This window comes from Pithys albifrons, chromosome 25 (genome assembly GCF_047495875.1).
Source record: "Pithys albifrons albifrons isolate INPA30051 chromosome 25, PitAlb_v1, whole genome shotgun sequence".
In the NCBI taxonomy this organism is placed as follows: domain Eukaryota; kingdom Metazoa; phylum Chordata; class Aves; order Passeriformes; family Thamnophilidae; genus Pithys; species Pithys albifrons.
This window is the reverse complement of record NC_092482.1, coordinates 3,391,011-3,411,443: the sequence shown is the minus strand read 5'-3', so window position 1 is coordinate 3,411,443 and position 20,433 is coordinate 3,391,011. Positions and strand designations below refer to the sequence as shown.

Genomic DNA, 20,433 nt, shown 5'->3' with positions numbered 1-20,433 from the left:
GAAAAATGATGAAATGTGTTGCCTGTGTGTTTCCTGACCCAAAAACCCAGCTGTAATGACAGTTCTGGGGGGTGATTTGTCAAGCAATGTGTTGGATTTTAAAGAGCAACAGCAGTGTCAGGACTGTATCTCCAAATACTGTTCAGAAGGGACCCTTGCTCAGGCTCAGGGTGGGATTGCTGGGGGGTCTGTGCAGGGCCTGGAGCTGGTCTTGATCTTTGGGGGTACTTTGCAGCTTGGAATATTCTGTGATGGCTTTTTGGAATATTCTGTGATGGCTTTTTGGAATATTCTGTGATGGCTTTTTGGAATATTCTGTGATGGCTTTTTGGAATATTCTGTGATTGCTTTTTGGAATATTCTGTGATGGCTTTTAGACTATTCTGTGATTGCTTTTCCCCTCGTGTGATGGTGGGATATAAAGCAAGAGCAGGGAATTAACTTGTATAATAAACTTCATAATCCAGACCAGGACTGTGTGCCCTGGCCATGGAGACAGGATTCATCCTTGCTCAGTTCTGCAGTGAGCAGTACAGCTTTTATTTTTCCCTGTAATCCCATCTCCTCGGGGCAGGTTCTGCTCCCTGACAGAGCACAGAGCTTGCCCTGCTGGAGCTTTTTCCCTTTGCAGACAAATGATGATCCAAAGCACTTTTTTTCTTGGCAGAGCTGCATTCCTGCTGTAGAGGCAGCACAGCCCCAGCAAGGGGAGAGCAGAGACAGATCCCAAATCCAAAGTGGACCTGCTGGAGCAGGGGCAGTGCCTGTGGCTTTCCTGGCAGGAATACTGAGCAGGATGGGATGGTGGCTCCCTAAGGGTGCAGTGTGGGCTCTGTCTGCGCTGGGGGATGCTCAGTGTGACCCTCCTGAGAGTGGCCAGACTGAAGGTCAAAGAGGTGAATTGGTTTCTGCAGTCCCAAAGTGTGTCCTGTGTGTGGTGACCTGGAATTTGGGGAGCAGGGGGAACATCCTGAAGGGAAGTTGTGGCCAGGTGGGGGTTGGTCTCTTCTCCCAGGCACTCAGCAATAGGACAAGGGGGCACGATGGGCTCAAGCTCTGCCAGGGGAAATTGAAGTTGGAGATGAGAAAGAAATTCTTTGCAGAGAGAGTGCTCAGGGATTGGAATGGGCTGCCCAGAGAGGGGGTGGATTCCCCATCCCTGGAGGTTTTTCAGCTGAGCTTGGCCGTGGCACTGAGTGCCATGATCTGGTAAAGGGACTGGAGTTGGACCAAGGGTTGGACTCGATGATCTCGGGGGTCTTTTCCAACCCAATCCATTCTATGATTCTGTGATCCCGGTGGGAGTAGGGACCCCCCTTTGCCGGGATGCACACCCGCTCCTGGCAGTGCCAGCCCTGCATCTGCTCATGAGATTGGCCCCAAATCCTGTTGGTGGCACCGGGGGCTGCGGGTCTGGAATAGCTTCATCCAGACCCATGGGGAAGGTTGTCCTGCGGAGACCCCTCAGATCCGGGCTGGGTGTCAGGCTGGGCGTTGGGATTGCCGCGGCAGCTTTAGGCAGATTTTCTGGGAATAAAGCTGAACACCCCGGCGGGGTGAGCGCGGGACGAGCCCGCAGAGCCCCCGGTGCTGCGGGTGAGACGGGAGAGCACGGCGGGCTGTTTTGCGGGGGGAAAACACTTAGAACACTTGAAATCGCCGCTTAAATTTTTTCCACGGAGCGCACTTTCCTTGGAAAACCGGTCGCCGCTGCGTGTTTTGGGGAGGGAATGGTTAACCCGGGGGCTGTTCCTGCGGGACTGGGCAGGGAGTGTGTCCTGTGCGTGACCCGGACTACAACTCCCGGCGTGCCCCGCGCGCGGCGCTGCCGCCCCCTGGCGGGCCGGGCGGTGCGCGCAGCCCCGACAGCGGCGGGCGGACAAAGGCGGCGGGGCCGCCCCTTCCCTCCCTCCCTCCTTCCCTCTCCCCTCCCTCCCCTTCCCGTCCCTCCCGTCCCTCCCTCCCCCGGCGGCGGGCCCGGTGCCCGCCCCTCCGTCCCTCCCCTCCCGCACTGCAGCTCCTCCGCGTGGCCGCGGCGGGCGCTCGGCGGGGCCCCGCGGCTGCGGGCGGGCGGCGCGTTGCACTGCTCGGCCCGGCCGCTGGGGGCGCTGCGGCGGCGCTGCCACCCCCCCTTCCCTCCCCTCCCTCCCTCCCTCCCTCCCCTCCGCCTCCTCCCCGTCCTCCTCCTCCTCCTTCCCCCCGGTGCATTCTCCGGCTGACGGGAGGGGGAGGGCAGGGAAGGAGCCCGGCCGCCATTTTCGAGCCGCGCCGCCGCTCGCCCGGAGCGGGGGGGAACCGGGCGCGCCGCCCCGCAGCGCCGCAGCGCCCGCTCCGCCCGGCGCGCTCCCGGGGGCGGGGGGGCCGCGCTCCCCCCCTGCCCCCTCCCGTCCCTCCCTCCTTCCCTCCGCCCGTCCCTGCCCTCGCCAGCACTGCGGGGCCGCCGCGGGAGCGCCACGGGCGAGCCCATCCCCCGTTCCGGCGGGGCGGGCGCGGGGGTGGCGGCGGCGCGGCGGCTGCCGCCCCTCGGTGTCCCGGCCGGGGCGGGGAGCAGCGGAGCGAGCCCCGCTCGGGGGATTGTTTTGCGAACTGCGCCCGTTTCGCCGCCGCGGCCGAGCCCGCCCGGACCGCGCTCGCCGCTCGTCACGTGGTAGGTCCGCTCGCCCCGCGCCCGCCGCCCCGCGCCCGCCGCGCCTCCCCCGCCCCGCCGCCCCTTTGTTACCGCGCCGGGCCCCGCCGCGCCGCGCCCCAACTTCTCCGCACCCCCTCCCGCCTGCCCTCCCCTCTCCCCTCCCCGATGCGGCGGAAAGTGCGGGGGTCGCGGCGGGAGAGCCGCCCCGCACCCCCCACCCCGCCCCGGGGAACCGCAGCACCGGGGGCGGCGGCGCCGCGGCTGCCGCTCGGCATCGAACCCCCCGGACCCCCCAGTCCCACCCGCGGGGGTCCCGCAGGGTCGCGGCGGGGCCTCTCACGTGGCCGCTGCCCCCGGGGAGGGGAAGGGACGGGAAGGGAAGGGCAGGGCGGGGGGGGCAGCGCTCGGTAACGGGGGGAAAGGAGAGGGGGGCGCGGGGGGTTTGGGTGGGAATGGACACACACACACACACACACATACACACACATACACACGCACAGGCGAAGTTTTAAAAGTAAACAGAGGAAAAAAATTTTAAATTGCATAACCTCCAATCTTGCAAAACGCGCGGAGGGAGCGGGTCCCGCGGCCCCCAATCCCGGTGGGAAAAGGAGCGGGAGCCGTGCCGGGAATCCCGGGGGGCTGTCACCGGCCCGGCTCCCCCGCTGCACAATAGCCTCGTTTTCCAGGTGGCTTCCAGCTCCAAATCCGTTTCCCTCTGTTTACTTTCCGGCCGCATATTTTGTATTTTGTTTATTTCGATCCGCCGATCCAGAATTATCTCCCCCAAAGAAGCTGGAGGAGTCCGGCTCTCCTGGATGGCTTGCTGTGATCCCTACGTGTGTTTACTTCCACCGTGGGATTAGCATCTCCTAGTGCTTGATTACGGAGAAATTCCCGTCATTTGGGGTATAAATGGGGGTCATTTATAAGAAGGAAGGTCATTTAGCGAAGGAAAAATCACGCAGTAAATACATTGGGAACTAACCTTATTTTCTCCCCGAAAATCAGTCCCTCCTTCCCAACCGAGCTTGTCATGCCTTTGCTCCTTAAATTTGTGCCCAGGTGGAGCAGAAAGGAGGCTCTTCATAGATTATATTCCCTGTTATGTAAAATGCACTTGAATGACAAACTGTAGTTTTCCATTAAACCGGTCAGGATATGGGAGGAACTGCAGGTTTTTTATTTGTTTTGACTGACCATTATATTTTGAACTGGTTTGGGCCCCGGCCGTGGTGGTGGTTACATCATGTCATGTGTTGTGTACAGGGCGCTTTGTGCGTCTAAAAATAAGGTGAGGAAAAAGCCTCTTCCTCCAAGGTGGGAAAGTCGGGAAGGACTTGGGGGTGGGTTGGTCGGTCCTGCTGACAACGGGGGGGATAAAACCCTTTGGGGGGTATTTATTTAAGGTGTGAGGTGTGTCTGTGTGTGCGACTGAACCTCTGCCCTGGGGGGGAATCCAGGGATCGGTTCGTATCGAAGCGTTTTCTCTTTAAAACCATATTTGTCCTTTTTATAGCCTTTGTTTTCATGGAGGAACCTCTGATGCTCTTCCCTGCTTTAGCGTAGCCCTCTTGGATTTCTCTCTTGGCACGGGAACAGCGACGCTGCTCAGTCTGATTATATATATTTTTTTTTCCCCCTTTAATTGAAAAGCCTTTTAAATCAGTGAAGGGGGAAGTGAAGTAGCGCTGAGCTGGGGGCAGTGAAGGAGAAACTGGGGGATCCCCAGTTTGGTGCTGGGACCAGGATCCTCCCCAGGGCTCAGTTTCCCTCCCCTCCCTCCCAGAAATGGGCGGTGTGTTTTTTGGGAGGGAGGGATGGGGATGGTGTTTTTTTTTTTTCCCTGTGGCCACACTGCCAAGGTAGCACAGCTGTGTGGGGCTTAATGGATTGATATGCTGCAGGAGCAGTTAATTGTGGAACTTGGTTGTGGTCCTGTTATAGCTGATTTGTAATGATTTAGCAATGAGGATGACTTGTGTTCCCTCCTCAGAGGTGATAAAGCAGCAGATGACCAGGCAGATGTGGCTGTGTGTTTTTCTTATGCCTTTTTTTCCCCCCGTTTTGCTTTTTATTTATTTTTTTTCATGCTGTATTTTAGTCTCGTTTGCTCTGAGAGATCATCCGGTAACTGGAGGGCTGGGGAGGTTCTGACATCACACGAGGCAGGGGCGAAAACTGAGCGTTTCTGTGACCAAAGTCACTTCCTTTTGCCCTGTTTATAACTCGTGTTTTGGTGAAGGCCATTGCCATTATCTAAGGAATGCTCGGAACAAAGACTGTCTCTGGAGTTCCAGCACTCCACCCCTCCCTGCCCAGGCTCTGCTTATCCTTAGGAGCCTCCAAAGGCTTTTCCAGGCAGGATAAAACTCAGTGTACAGCCAGGTAAAAACCAGGCCTGAGGATTCTTAGGCCCAGCTCAAGGGAAAGGGTAAAGCTTGGGGAGTGGGAGGAAAGGGCAGGCAGCACATATTTTGATTTATGGGCCTTCCCCCCACCCCCTTTCCCTGTAATTTTCCCCTTCTGGAAAATCATATTTTTCTGTTCTCTGAGAGTAGGTCAGTGCTGTCTCTGCCCTGTCCCCATTTAACCCGATTTTTTGCATTTTTTGTTTGTTTTTTACTGGACTGTGAGAGAAGCAGGTGGGCAAACTTCGGCCTAAAGGGGAATTTAATTCCTGGAAGGGTCTCAGGTGGATCAGATAGTGCTGAGACCAAATAATAAGTAAGTTCTGCACGCCTGCTTCTCCTCACAGTGTTTATCCTTCCATTAAAAAGAGCCTCTGGAATGGCAGGTGATCTGAGAAGCGCCGTTTCCGCTGCTGCATTTTATAAATACCTTGTCCCTGCTCATGACTTCCAGGAATACAATGTCTATCTGGAATGAGAAGCAGCAAAGGCTCGGGCTGAGAATCCTCCCCTGCAAGCAGCAGTTTCCCTGCCTCTCCCAGGGCACAGTTTTCTGTGACAAATCGTTTAAATTGGAATAAAAGCTTTCTGTTCTTTCTCAGCTGGGCCAGGGGTTGTCATACCCAGGTCCCCAAGAGTGTGGGTGATGCAGGACTTGGGTAAAGATAATTCCATTAAAACCCTGTGCGTGTCCTCATGAGCTGAGCTCAGTTTTTGGAAGGGCAGAGTTTGGAGAAGGTCCTGTTTAGGTTTTTCAAAGAAAGTTGGAAAATCAGTGTGGATCTCCCCTGCCACGAGGTGCTGTCAGCAGGGATAACCAGGTGGGATAACCATGGGATAACTCAGTTTGGATAACCATGGGATAACTCAGTTTGGATAACCATGGGATAACTCAGTTTGGATAACCATGGGATAACTCAGTTTGGATAACCATGGGATAACTCAGTTGGGATAACCATGGGATAACTCAGTTGGGATAACCATGGGATAACTCAGTTGGGATAACCATGGGATAACTCAGTTGGGATAACCATGGGATAACTCAGTTGGGATAACCATGGGATAACCAGTTGGGATAACCATGGGATAACTCAGTTTGGAGAGTGAAACAAATGGAGAAATGGGATATGTGAATATCTGGGAAGGCTCAGTTCTGGAGAGCAGAGTTTTGGCAGTGTAGTATCAGAATTTAGAGGTGTAACTGTGCTGTTTTTCTGATAAAAGGAGGAAAAATGGTAACAAAGATGTAACTTGAGGGGAAATGGGAGTAGCTGTCAACCTGAGCAGGCCTAGTCCTCAGCTGGGTCTGAGTTAATCTCCTGCTGCAAACTTTTTTTTTTTTCCAGTTTTGGTGGAAAGAAAAGTTTAATTGAAAAACATATTTCTGTATCAGGAGCTGTTTCAGGCCTCAGAGGCCTTGGCAGAAGGTGGACCTCAAAGATTTCTCATTTCCAGCTCTATCAAACGTTGGGAAATGTCTCTCTGAAATCTTTATAACTTCCTGTCGAGGTCTGCAGCGACAGAGGATGTGATGGGGAGGTTACTGTGGAGCTGCCAATGCACTAAATGAGGAAGAGCCAACCCAGCTCAGGCTTTAATTACAGCTGTAAAAAGAAACTTGTGATGTGTGAGTGAACATCACCTTCTATGAAACAAGTGTGTCTGTTCTGGAGCTCGTGTCATCTTGTTTTCAGCTGCTGCTGTTGTGGGCTGTGCTCCCTCCTGCGAGATGCAGGCAGCAGTAAGGGCTGGGATCTGCAGTCAGCTGAGCAGATGTGTCATGGGGAAGGAACCGGGAGCTGAACTCCAGGCAGGATGAAGTATTTAAACTCAGCTGGAGATGAGGCTGCCAGATTGGGCAGGGATCTGGTGATTTGGGACACTTCATTCTGCTGCTCTCTGGGCTTTATTTCCTCCTCCAGACATGGCCAGTTATCCCAAGGCACTCCAAAGGACTTTCTGTACTGACAGTCTGTGCCTTGTTCTACAACATGAAGTATGAAATATGAAGTATTAAGTTGGTGCCACTTACGGGGCAGGGGGGGAGTTAAAAGTTTTGGGAACAATCATTTGCTTTTGAGCAGTGGTTGGTGTGAGTGCACCTTGTGAATGAAAATATGTCTTTCAAATTAAAAGGCAATCCTGTTTTTTGTTTAACTTGCTCCCCGAGTCCTGAGTTCAGTTTTTCATATTTCCTGGGCAACGTGCCCAGATTATGTGAAAGAAAAACAAAATCTCTCTGATACTGGATGGGGGAGACCCGGATTCCACAATTAAAGCTTTTTTATTTTATTTCTTTTTTTTATTTTTGACTCTGACAGGCTGCTGCTGCTTTCTGCAAATGTCCCATTGTTGTTTTTTAAGCCACATTCCTTTTAATGTGACTCTAAACAGCAACTTTGTTCTTTAGAGTAACTTCCCAGCAATGGGTATTTTTATCTCCAGACACTTCATTTTCCACTTGAAGGAGTTTGTGCCTGGGATTATTCACCTTTCCAGACTTTTGTTTGGGGACATGACAGTTAATGCTGCTTTGTGGCTTTTGTTTGTCTTTCTGACATCATATTGATGAAACCTCCTTTACCTCAGATGATGCAATTGATTGGGTTTATTTATATCCAGTGAGAACTCACAGGCATAAGAGGGAATTATTCTTGCAGGAGGAGACCTCAGTTACTTCTCAGAGTTGACCAAACCCTGCCAGTTGTGTGGACCAGCAAGTGGCAACAGCAGCAGCTTTTAGTTTAAACTTAAAGGCTTCTGATTGGAAACAAATAAAAGTGGAGCTCAGCACTGTTTCTTAATATTTCTGACATGTTCTTACTATTAAAATTGTTATTTTCCCAGGGAGATTTGGTACAAGTCATTAGTGTTAATAGGTATGGGAGGTACTTGTGTGTGTATTGTAAAAATCTGTGCTTCTTGTGTATGTTCTTCACCTTTTTTTTAAATTAATATTAAAAGGCAGCCTGTTTCTCCAATGTGGGTCAGTGTCAGCACAGTCTGCACGTGATAACTGGCTTATCAATAAGGTGATCGGCCTGCACTTGCCTGTCACGTTCCCTTCATTAAAGCTCTGAGAGTTGCTTCTCATGTAAATCTCTTTCTAAATTGGTCAACATCTGTCCTACAACTGGAAAATGCTGAAAGGTGGTAACAAAAGGAGATCTGGGGTGCAGAATGGGTGTAACTTTGGATAGATGGACCTTGTGGATATGGACTTGTAGAGTTCAGGGAGTGAGTTGTTGTTGTGTGTTGTTACCTGCTGAGATTGGAAGCACAACTGATGTGTTTTACTTGCAAAATAAAGGGTAAAAGGATTTTATTTTAGCCAGGTTGTTGGGGGTTTTTTCCTGTGTTTTGTTTGGTTTTTTTTTTTACTTGTAACCACACCAAGAGCTGACTGAGCTCTTGATTTGTAGTGGGGGAGGAGAGGGGAAGTGGGAACTGATATAATACTCACTTCCTTCAGGGTAACGTTGCTTTTATTGCTTGTAAAAGCACCTCTGTGTACATCAGGAAATGGGTGTTGGGCAGGACAGAGCTGTGGGGTGAAGGGCTTTGAGGTGGTCGTGTTGTTACCTGGGGGAGCTGGCACTGAGCACTGAGGTGATTTGTCCTTCCATCACCTCTTCTGCCTTCACTCCTTGTGCCCCTTGTAGGACCTCAGCACTGTCTGGAACTCCCTGAAGGGAAGTTCTGGCCAGGTGGGGATTGGTCTCTTCTCCCAGGCACTCAGCAATAGGACAAGGGGGCACGATGGGCTCAAGCTCTGCCAGGGGAAATTGAAGTTGGAGATGAGAAAGAAATTCTCTGCAGAGAGAGTGCTCAGGCATTGGAATGGGCTGCCCAGAGAGGGGGTGGATTCCCCATCCCTGGAGGTTTTTCAGCTGAGCTTGGCCATGGCACTGAGTGCCATGATCTGGTAAAGGGACTGGAGTTGGCCCAAGGGTTGGACTTGATGATCTCGGGGGGGGCTTTTCCAACCCAATCCATTCTGTGATTCTATGGATGTGGCACTGAGTGAGAATCCACCATGTCTTGATCCAACCCCACTGTGATCACTAGCCCAGGGCACTCTGTGCCATGGGCTAGTGATCACAGTGGGGTTGGATCAAGGGTTGGACTTGATGATCTCAGAGGTCTTTTCCAACCCAATCCATTCTATGATTCTGTGGAAAGGGATGTGCCCAGGTGGGTTTGGGTGAGGAGACTTGGGAAAGGAAAGATGCTTTGCAGCAGCTCAGAGCAGCAGTCCCAGTGAGGTTTGAAACCAGGGAGTAGGGGCAGGAATTTGGGTGTAATGTCAGGGATTTAAAGTGTAATTCAGGGAATATAAATGTGTGTGTGTCCCTAAGGAGGGATGGGAGGGATTGAAGGCAGAGGTGATGCAGCCAGGTGGGTGCAGAGCTCAGTGTTCTGAGCAGGGTGGTCGTGGTTGGTTAAAACTTGGCTGTAATGATGCCAAGGTCATGGGTTCAATCCCCTGTGTGGGCCACTGACTTAAGAGTTGGACTCGATGATCCTTGTGGGTCCTTCCAACTCAGAATAGTCTGGGATTCTGTGGTGAGGGTGATGTCTGAGAGGAGACCTGCTGGTGGGAGAGCATGGAGACCCCTTCCAGAGGGAAACTAGGCAGGTACCTCCCATGTGGAGTCCTGAGAACTCCCTGATCATCTCATGAACCCCACTGGCAGCACAGGTATGTGATTTCTCCCCAAGGAGAAACTCTTGGCACAAAGATTTCAGTGAGCCAAAACTTCCTGCCTTCGTTTCAGGCTTATTTTCTGAGGGGTTGCACAAAATCATGTGCTTGGAAAGGCAGTTCTGCATTCAAGGTCTGATTGCAGAATTGGGTTTTAGAAGCAGACAGTCTTGAATAAGTCAGCAAGTGAAGGATTGTTTTCAGGGTGTCATGACCTCGGGTATAGTGTGACTGACTGGGCATGTTCCTCCTGCCTTCTCCAACATCCCAGTGTTGCCTGGACCTTAATCCCACTCCTCCCTCTGCTCTGTCACTGAAAAGTTTGGATTCTGGTGTAGTTGATGTGGAATTGTGTGTGAAGCCCCCTGAGTGGTCCTGGTGGCTTCCCTGCCTTGGTGGCCTCCGGTGCACTCGTTGGGAAGTGAGGGAAGATGGTTGAGTTATGGTTACCCTGTTTTACCTGCTTGCTGGAGCCTCTCAGCTCTGCTCTGTTAATTACTGCTAACTGCTCTGGCAGTGCTCTAGTTTTACAGGGAAAATGAGCAGCATTCATTCAGTATTATCATCTAAAGACACACCATAAACACCACCACGTTGGCCTTCCAGAAGCAGCTCCTCTTGGATCTTCCCAAGTGAAGTCCAGGACAAGGGTTGGGGCAGGGCTGGAGCTCCACCAGGGCCAGTGTGCCGTGGTGGTGGGACTGGAGCACTGTCCAGTTGCTCTGGCTGTTGTCTCCCAGCAGGAATTCTGCTGGAGGAGAAGCCTCTTGGTTCTGCACATGTCACCTCTTCCAGTGGTGGGAATTGTTAACCCTTGGCAGGGAAACACTGAAAAAATGGACCTGTGGGTGCTCCTATTCATCTGTTACTACTGATGGGTGGCAGCAGTTTGGGTAGAACTTGTCTGTGTGGTTTGAGTCCCAAAGGGGGACAAAAAAAAATCTGGGATAATTCTTGGAATTACTGTCAGAATTGTCAGAATACCTTGAAATTCCCTCAGCCTGTGTGAATGACCTTCCCTTTCCATTCCATAACCTTCCAAACTATTCTTTGTTCCTCCTTCCTCAGAGATGCCTTCCCACCCTCTCTGCTCCAATTCCCTGCTAAGAAGAAATTCCTGATAAGTGTAATATGGCTTTAATAACCCAGATTTACAAACAGGGGGAGGGAATGTGCTTACAAATGTTCCTTAATGTTTTTTCCAGGGGTTGTTCATAAAAGTAGAGATCTAATTCAGTGTTAGAGAAGCCAGTGCTGTCCAGCACACAGAGAGTTTACAAGGACTTAAAATAAAAAAAATAGCCCCAATAACTTTTGGAGGTCATCTTTAAGCTACTAGAACAAAGCCTTATTCTTAGGGGAGGCTTTCCAGGCTTCCAAAGTATTTTAAATGCTGTCCACCCAACGAAAAGTGGAGCCAAGGAGGTTTGGAGTAGCTTAGCAGGAGGATTTTCTGTTTTCAAGTGAGTTTGCTAACCCAGAAGAAAAGGAAAACTGTGGAAGTTTTGCTTCCATTTTCCACTTCTGTTAATTTAACTGAAGTCGATGACCTACAAATTCAGGTCATCCCCTAAAACTCTTCAGCCTGGGCAAGCTCCAGAGTGACTGCAATCTATACAAATAATTCTTAAAGAAGAATTTAGCACCAAGTGGGGATTTTCTGCTCCTTTTGCAGCTGGGAGTTTCCAAAGCCACCGTGGTGAGGAGCCCAGCTCTGGAATTCTGCCTGGAAGGGAAACCCACGTGTTTCTGCAGAACTGGGGGCACCCCTTGGGGCCAGTCACTGCTGGTGTGAGTGTGTCCAGTGAAGGTCCTGGAAGGAGGCTGGAGAGGAGGAAGTCTTTATTCTGCCAGTCTTCCTCCCTGCTCTCCCCAGGGTGTCTTAGCTACAAGTGGAAAGTTCCCTGCAAGTTCTTTTTTTTTTTCCTTTCCTCCCTGAATAGTCATGTTCAGTTTTTATTTGTGGACCCAAATGATGGCTAAAAGCCCTTTGCACTGAGTGTGGCCTAAACTTTTAGACATGCAGATCCTTTTTTTAGGGGTGTGGGCGGGAGGTAAAGGAGATGAGACCCCACCTGCAGTGCTGCTCCAGCACAGGAGAGACATGGACTTGTCAGGAGGCACCAGGATGATCAGAGGGCTGGAGGGAAGGCTGGGAGAGTTGGGGTTGTTCAGTCTTGGAGAAGGTTCAGGGTGACCTTCCTAGTACCTGAAGGGAGCTGATGAGAAAGAGAGAGAGACTGTTGCCTGGGGTGACAGGACAGGGGGAGTGGCTTCAAACTAACAAGAGAGTAGATGTAGATGGGATATTGGGAAGAAATCCTCCCCTGGGAGGGTGGGCAGGCCCTGGCACAGGTTGGGCAGAGAAGCTGTGGCTGCCCCAGCCCTGGGAGTGCCCCAGGCCAGGTTGGACAGGGCTTGGAGCACCCTGGGCTCGTGGGAGGTGTCCCTGCCCATGGCAGGGGTGGCACTGGGTGGGCTTCGAGGTCCCTTCCAACCCAGACCATCCTGAGATTCTCTGCCTGGATGGGTCTGTATTTTGGACCTGGTGAGGAGCCAGCCAGTTGGCCAAACATACATAGTCATGGGAAGCCACACAGAGCAAATAATTTTGAGCATGTCCTGTGATCCTTCCCCCCATGGGAATGTGGGTTTGTTTCTTTAACTCATCTCTGACTTTTCACAGAAATTCAGGTTTTAGTACTTGGTGTTTTTCAGCCCTAATGTCTGTCTGTCTGTGGCCCCTGATGTGGGGAAGCACCTGGTCTGACACTGGGGAGCAACTGCAGAGCAGCTGGATGAGGCTGAAAACAAAACTGGCTGGGAAATTTTCCTTTTTCAGCATATTAAAACTTCAGCTAGGCCTCGCTTTTCCTGTAAAGTGGTGTATTAGTTTGGTCACTGGGGTGTGTTAATGCACAGCTACAACAAGCTTATGCAAATTTATGTGAAATTAGAGGATTGGCATATCAGGCAAGAGATCAGGGCAACTTCTCTTTATTAAATTGGCATTGAAATACCTTATGAAAATGCTAAATAATTTCAGCAGTAAAGGAAAATAAAGAACTCTTGCTCTGGCAGCACAGCTTGTGCTGAGGGTCATTTGAGTGCAATTAAAAAAGGTGTTTAAAAACATCTTTAGTGGTAAAGAAGGAGGGTGTATGACCACAAACTTGAAGGTGGGTGGAAGATGGTTCCACAGCACAGGAGTGAAGGGTCTTGGATTGTTTCTTTCAACTTGTTTGCTCTAATGGAGTTAAGCCCTGGCTTGTTCTGACAGTCAGTGTAGAACTGCTCTGTATGTGTGTGTGGGTTAATCTTTATCCAGGCTCTTGAAAGAGAAATGGGAATTGCCAACACTGGAAATCACCTGGCTCTTTTGGAAATGCACTTCTGGGAAAGGAGGTTTCATATCCACCAGGGAAGTGACTCTCTTCAAATCCAAGGTTTTCAGGGAAGCAGTGGGGTTTCTCTAGCTGCTGGGAGTTTAAGCATATGGAGATTTGTTCCTATCAAGCCCTCTCTGTGTTACATGTTATAGTCCTAATTTGTCATTTTTAACACCCCTGAGCCGGCAGTAGAAGCAGTGAAAGTGTTTCATGGGTACAGCTCAGGGACTTTAATGATGAAGCTGGTGAGCTGCTGGCACTGAGGAATGGGTGTATCCAGGGCCAACCTCTCCTGGAGGCCTGGAAGGATTCTGGTGTGGATAGACTCAAAGATGGGAATAGCAGTTACAAACAGGCACTGTAAGAAAGATATGAAGCCATTACAGAGCGTCCAAAGGAGGGTAATGAAGATGGGGAAGGGCCTCTGTGAGACTCTGAGTGCACTTGGTGTGTTCAGCTGGAGATGGGGAGACTGAGGGGAGATCTCATTGCAGGTACAACTTCCTCAGGAGGGGCAGGCACTGAGCTCTGCTCTGTGGGACCAGGGACAGCACCCAGGGAATGGCTGGAGCTGTGTCAGGGCAGGGACAGCACCCAGGGAATGGCTGGAGCTATGCCAGGGCAGGGACAGCACCCAGGGAATGGCTGGAGCTGTGCCAGGGCAGGGTTAGGTTGGGTATAGAAAGATGCTCTTCCCCCAGAGGGTGGTGGGCACTGACCAGGCTCCCCAGGGCAGTGGGCACAGCCCCAAGGCCGCCAGATCTCCAGGAGGGTTTGGATGATGCTCTGGGGCACAGGGTGGGATTGCTGGGGATGGGCCTGTGCAGGGTTGAGGGTTGGACTCGATGATCTTGATGGGTCCCTTCAATTTGGCATATTCTGTGATTAACTCTGGGAGATGCTGGTTCCGTTTGTGGCATCCCGAGTGGCCCCGCAGAGCTCCGGGCTGGGGCTCCAGGGGAAGGAACGTGCTCCATCCATAACTCTCGCTGCTGTTGCCCGTCTCGTTCGGTTGATTCTCTCCTAAGTGCAATGCCTAACTCTGTGTTTCGCTGTTCCCCCTCAGGCTGCCCCCGGGAGAGGCAGTGGGAGGCAGTGGAGCTGGCCTCGGCACCGGGAGAGGCTGGACTTCCCGTCTCTCTGTGCTGAATGGCTGCGATGGCGCCCGCTCTCACTGACGCAGCAGCCGAAGCTCACCACATCCGATTCAAGCTGGCTCCCCCGTCCTCCACCTTGTCGCCTGGCAGTGCCGAGAGCAACGGCAACGCCAACAACATCCTCCTGGCTGCCAACGGCACCAAAAGGAAAGCCATTGCTCCGGAGGATCCCAGTCTAGATTTCCGAAACAACCCGACGAAGGAAGAGCTGGGCAAGCTGCAGCCGCTGGTGGCCTCTTATCTCTGCTCGGATGTAACATCTGTCTCTTCAAAGGAGCCTCTAAAGCTGCAAGGAGTCTTCAACAAGCAGACAGTCCTGAAATCTCACTCTCTCTTATCTCAGTCCTTCTTGAAAACAAGTGATCTGTTGGGGAGGCAACCAGTGTTGGAATTCACTTTGGAGAATCTAAAAACCATGAGTACTAATAGCCAGCCACCTCTCCCGCAAGCGCCTGTGAATGGCTTGGCCAAGAAATTGGCCAAAAGTACCAGTTCAGACCATGAAAACTCTAGTTCTCTGAACGGTGGGAAGTGTGCTCCTCCTTCTGTTGACTATAACACAGGAGGTTCTGAGCTGGGGGACTTGAAGACCGGGTTGACCAATTGCACTCTTCCACACAGAAGCCTTGATGCAGAGCACACGACTCCCTTTAGCAATAACAGCACTGCAAATAAATCATCCCTTAATTCCACAGAGCAGCAGTGGGTGCTCGAGGGTGGCAGTGGAGACACTCGGGTGCCCGGAGTTGGGAATCGCTCCGACTTCGGGAGCAGCAAGTCAGAGGAGCAGAAACCCCCCGTGCTGGCCGGTCCCCACAGCGCCCTGGACTCCGAGATGAGGACGAGGGCGCTGCTCCGGCGGCAGGCGGACATCGAGAGCAGAGCCCGCAGGCTGCAGAAACGCTTGCAGGTGGTGCAGGCAAAGCAGGTGGAGAGGCACATCCAGCAGCAGCTTGGTGGCTTCTTGGAGAAAACCCTGAACAAGCTTCCAGCTTTGGACCCCCTGAGGCATCGGAGCCAGCTGATGTTGACCAGGAAAGCAGAGGCAGCTTTGAGGAAAGCTGCGAGCGAGACGGCTGCTTCAGAAGGGCTGAGCAACTTCCTGAAGAGCGACTCGATCTCGGAGGAGCTGGAGAGGTTCACGGCCAGTGGAATGGCCAACCTGAGATCCAGCGAGCAGGCGTTTGACTCGGATGTCACCGAGAGCAGCTCGGGAGGAGAGTCAGACGTGGAGGAGGAGGAACTGACCAAAGCAGACCCAGAGCAACCCCATGTACCACTGTGAGTAGCACTCATGCTTGGTTACTTCTGGTGATGGGGAGCAAGGTGGGATTGTGAGTTTCGTACAAATGCTCAATTTTTGATGGTCTCGGATCAGAGAATTGTTAAAATTATTGTGGTGTGATTTGGAGTGTTTGCAGCACTGAAGATAAAATTCTTCAAGCACATTGGAAATAATCTTTGGTGTTTGTGGAGCAGCAAGTCCTGGAAATTCTGGCTGGCTGGAGTGGTGTGAGCTGCAGGTACAAACCTGGCATGCCATAAACGTGTTCTCTCCAGGATCTGTTGGACCTGAGATGAAATGTTAGCTGTTTAGCAATGGGAATATTTGTTGTAAACCTGTTGTGTAAAGCAAAGCCAGTCTGAATCTTTGTATCTGACAGCATATTTGTGAGTGGGGAATTATTTTATTTGTAAATGAACTGCCTGAAAAAAAAACCCTCTGAAAGGATTTGGTCCAAGTGACAGCAGAAGTGTGAAGTGTGTTCTCCTCTTGAATCTGGGAAATTATTGCTGGGAATTTTCGTCTCTACTGTGATTTGCATTAAATGATGACAACAGCTTCATAATTATGTTGTTAACTGGATGCTGTTTGCATAAGTATTAGGTGTCAGTTTGTGTGTGGAGGAGGAAGATCCTTGTCAAGGCGAAAGGTCTTGAGGCAGGTCAAGGAAGAAGGGAAATTTTTCTTCCAAACCCTAGAATTTTCCAGTATTTTGCACAAATCTCTTAAAAGGCCATATTCTGTGTGTAGTCTGTGTGAAATCTTGCTTGCATCAGTAGATGATCTCTTCCACCCTGATGGACCTATTGAGCCCAGACCTCAGTCTGTGAAGTATCGCTACGGTCGACAAAAAGCTCCCTCCCTGCAGCAGGCACAGGGGGCCTGGTTGGAATGCTCATGGCTTCCCATCAGGGCTGGGAATGGTCACCAGGACTTCTGCATTCCTGTGCTGTTCTGGGTTTGTTCAGATCTCTGTGCAGAAATGACTGAGTGCATTGGGGACCTGTTGTCCAGAGTGTGGTGATGGTTGGTTGGGTGTTGGTGACTCAGGTTTTACTGAACTGGGGAGATGTGAGCAGTGTGGGCACTTGGTGACTTCAGATGAGTGCTCTGATAACCAGATGTTACAGCTCCTGGATGGTACATTCCAGCTAAATGTCACATCATGTTTTGGGATGGTGGCACAGGATGAATTTCTGCATGTGAAGTCTTGGATGTGGCATGAATTTGGGTTTCTCCCAGTGCAAAGCTGGTAGCAGAGCATGTGATCCCTCCTGGCTGGACATAAAGGGGTTCTTGTGCTGTTAGAAACGAGAGTTTAGTAACTTTATTCCTGTCCTATAAAATCCACAAGGCTGCTGTTGGGATTACTATTAAAATTGCATTTATAAGTCTTGTAATAGTTATTGGAGGAGACATTTGATTAAAAATCTGTGCAAAATGATATTCCATTTCCCACATTGTGGGTTTCACAGCTTCACGTGCTGTGTAGCAAAGTGAAATTTCTTTGCCACTCGTGCTAATCCCAAGAGGAAGTGTGGCATTCAGAGACACAGATGCGTGAAATTCCTTGCTGACTTTTCCGCCCTTTGCGTTAGTCATGCCTGCACGGCCCGAGTACCCTTAAAAAGCCAAAGATTGGAAAGCTAATAAAAAAAGCCTGATCCCTCCTTTGTCTCTGGGTTCAGAAGCTTGTGTGTGTGCACACTGGCATCTGGGCCAGGCCCACCAAACCTCGTTTAAAGTTGGTGCCTGTGGGTATTTAGTAATGGGCCGTCCCAGCAGTGACTGTGCTGTTGGATGAGTGCTCTGACAAGGGGCTCCCAGCTGAGCCTCAGTGCCTGTTGGTGCTTGTTAGAAACTCCAGTCACCCTTAAGAGCTGCTACAAACCTCTGAGTGCATCTCACTCTCATTCTTTTCCAGTAGTGCTCAGAGGCAGGAAGGGAAAGAGCCGAGTTTTCCACTGGGAAGCTCCCTGTGGTTGAACAGAGCCATTGTTGTACATTGGTGTGGATGCAGAGGCTACTCAAGTAGAGCTGGATTTTGCATCTCGCAGAATTTACTTAGTACAAGGAAGACTTGAACTCTGATTATTTTAATTTTGGTAATGAGACAGAATCACAGAATCAGTTGGGTTGGAAGAGACCTCTGAGATCATCAAGTCCAACCCTTGATCCAACCCCACTGTGGTCACCAGATCATGGCACTGAGTGCCACGTCCAGTCTCACCTTAAAACACCTTCAGGGTCAGAGAATCCCCCACCTCCCTGGGCAGCCCATTGCAATACCTGAGTACTCTCTCTGTAAAGAATTTCTTCCTGATATCCAACCTAAACCTCCTCTGTCAGAGCTTAAGCCCCTCTTGTCCTACTGTTGGTTGCCTGGGAAAAGAGACCAACCCCCACTTGAGTACAACATCCCTTCAGGGAGTTGTAGAGAGTGATAAGGTCTCCTCCCCTGAGCCTCCTCTTCTCCAGGCTAAACACCTCCAGCTCCCTCAGCCTTTCCTGAACATCCTAAGTGTGTCATAGAGATATTCCAGAGCACCTGGATATGTTCCTGTGTAACCTCTATTGGACTGGATAACCTCCAGAGGTCCCTTCCAACCCCAACTATGCTGTGATTCTGTAAACTCCTGCCTCATTCCTCTCTCACCACCCCTTGGCTCTCCATTGCCTCTGGGTGCCCCTGACTTCCCAAAAAACTGCTGCTTCCTTCTAGACCTTCAGTGAGGGTTGTGCTACAAACAGGTACCTCGTAGCTCTGAGTGCCCATGTCACCAGCTGCCCCTGGGGTTCCAGTAGGAGCAGGCTAAAGAAACAAAGACTGCTTACATCATGCTTAGATAAGAGCTGACCTTTGAGTTTTTCTGGCGTGGTGGCATTCCAGAATCAGTATCTGGTCAAGGACAGACTTTGAAGCATTTTCTGTTCTGACCTGCCTGATCTCTGCTTTGGAGCAGCATCTCCCTGAGGAATTACATCCTTGCAGTAGCCTTAGGGATGGATCAGAACCTGGTGGGTCCTTTTAAAGCAGCCCCAGACCTGCTGCCCAGGAAGGTGCTGTCACTCAGGTGCATAACCAGGCCTTGGTGTAATGCATAAACAAAGCAGGGAGGGTTTGTTACACCTTTGGGAAGGGAAGCCTTGCCAGCCAAGGCCTTGGCTTAACAAGGGGCTCCTGCTGCTCAGGCAGCCCATGGGGAAGGCAGGTGTGTGCAGGCAGGGCAGGTCCTGCTGAGTCCTTCATAGATTCACAGAATGGATTGGGTTGGAAAAGACCTCCGAGATCATCAAGTCCAACCCTTGGTCCAACTCCAGTCCCTTTACCAGATCATGGCACTCAGTGCCACGGCCAAGCTCAGCTGAAAAACCTCCAGGGATGGGGAATCCACCCCCTCTCTGGGCAGCCCATTCCAATGCCTGAGCACTCTCTCTGCAAAGAATTTCTTTCTGCTCTCCAACTTCAATTTCCCCTGGCAGAGCTTGAGCCCATCGTGCCCCCTTGTCCTATTGCTGAGTGCCTGGGAGAAGAGACCAACCCCCACCTGGCCACAACTTCCCTTCAGGCAGTTCCAGACAGTGCTGAGGTCACCTCTGAGCCTCCTCTTCTCCAGGCTAAAAACCCCCAGCTCCCTCAGCCTCTCCCCACGCTGCACTTTGTCTGCTCTCAGGTTGGTGGCACAGAGCTGTGCCCCTCCTGTGTGCTGGCCCAGAAGTGTGAGCAGTGCAGAGGGAGGATCAGGAGAAAGCAGCTTTGCCTCTGCCTGGGGGTGAGGAGGGCAGTTTGGAGCCTCCCCTGTGGAGAATCCCACCTTCTGTGGCTGGAGGCAGCAGTTGGCTGTGACTGAAACCTGTGCAGTTTGAAAGGGCCCAAGTGCCCTTTTGGGATAGGCAGGCCCTGGCACAGGTGCCCAGAGAAGCTGTGACTGCCCCATCCCTGGGAGTGTCCAAGGATGGGGCTTGGAACAACCTGGGACAGTGGGAGGTGTCCCTGCCCATGGCAGGGTGGGACTGGATGAGCTTTGAGGTCCCTTCCAACCCAAACCATTCCGTGGTTCTGTGCTCCTTTCTGTCAGTGTGGTGGGATCAGGAACTGCTGTTTGGGAAAGGTGGCTTGGAACGGGGTGTGGAATTCCTCCCAGCGCTGGAGGCTGCGGGCTGGAATCTGGCTGGAGTGGCCCAGCAATGGTTTAGCAAGTCATCAGAGTCCTGGTGTGTCTGTGGCCCTGTGCTAATACATGGCAGTGGGAAATATTTCATGTGGCTTGTGAGTCTTTATAGTAGTTGGTTTTCTCAGGCTTGTTGGTTCTTTGGTCTTGCATTTGCCTGTAGAAAAGTTTCTTCAGAATTTTCTGTTATTTTTGGCTGTGTCGAGCTGCAGTGTGGACAGGAGCAGGTGAGTGGTGGGTGATTTAATCTCTAATCCTCAACTTCAGTCTGTACCATGGAAAACTTTTCTGAAAAGGTAATGAAACCAAATATTTAACTGGGACTTATCTTTTAGCTCAGGTTTCTTATCTGGTAAGTCACTGTTTGGTTGGCAGTGGCTGCTGAGAGAGACCTGAAGTTCCTACTGACCAACTTCCCACAGCACCTTTTCCAGGGGTCAGGCAGCACCTACAGTGTTCAGTCCTGGTTGTTATTACGCCTATGGCCATGATGCCTTTAATTATTCCCTTGCACTTTAATTATTCTCATTTACTGGTGGGAAATCCGAGCACCTTCTGCACTTTGGTGTTGCAGTGAATCATTTCCCAGCCCTGCGTTGTCTCCTCCCCGCGCTGCGTCACCTTGTGCTGCCGGGATTTCTGAGTTGCTGGGCTTGGAGCAGTAGTAATTAAGGTTTCTCACAAA

General features: G+C 51.3%; 1 protein-coding gene across 4 annotated transcripts in view; it reads left to right on the top strand.

Moving 5' to 3' along the window:
* The window catches only part of KANSL1 (KAT8 regulatory NSL complex subunit 1), a 104,379-nt gene that overhangs the window by 7,109 nt on the left and 76,837 nt on the right, over positions 1-20,433 (top strand). For 2 of the 4 annotated variants that reach the window (XM_071577378.1, XM_071577375.1), the window contains exons 1-2: positions 2,217-2,647; positions 14,201-15,572. In XM_071577378.1, coding sequence (XP_071433479.1) covers positions 14,284-15,572 — 1,289 coding nt within the window. In that variant the 5' untranslated portion in view covers positions 2,217-2,647; positions 14,201-14,283. Of the gene's footprint in view, positions 1-2,216; positions 2,648-3,777; positions 3,924-14,200; positions 15,573-20,433 lie in introns of those variants that run through there. The other 2 variants (XM_071577377.1, XM_071577376.1) reach the window with 2 other exon arrangements.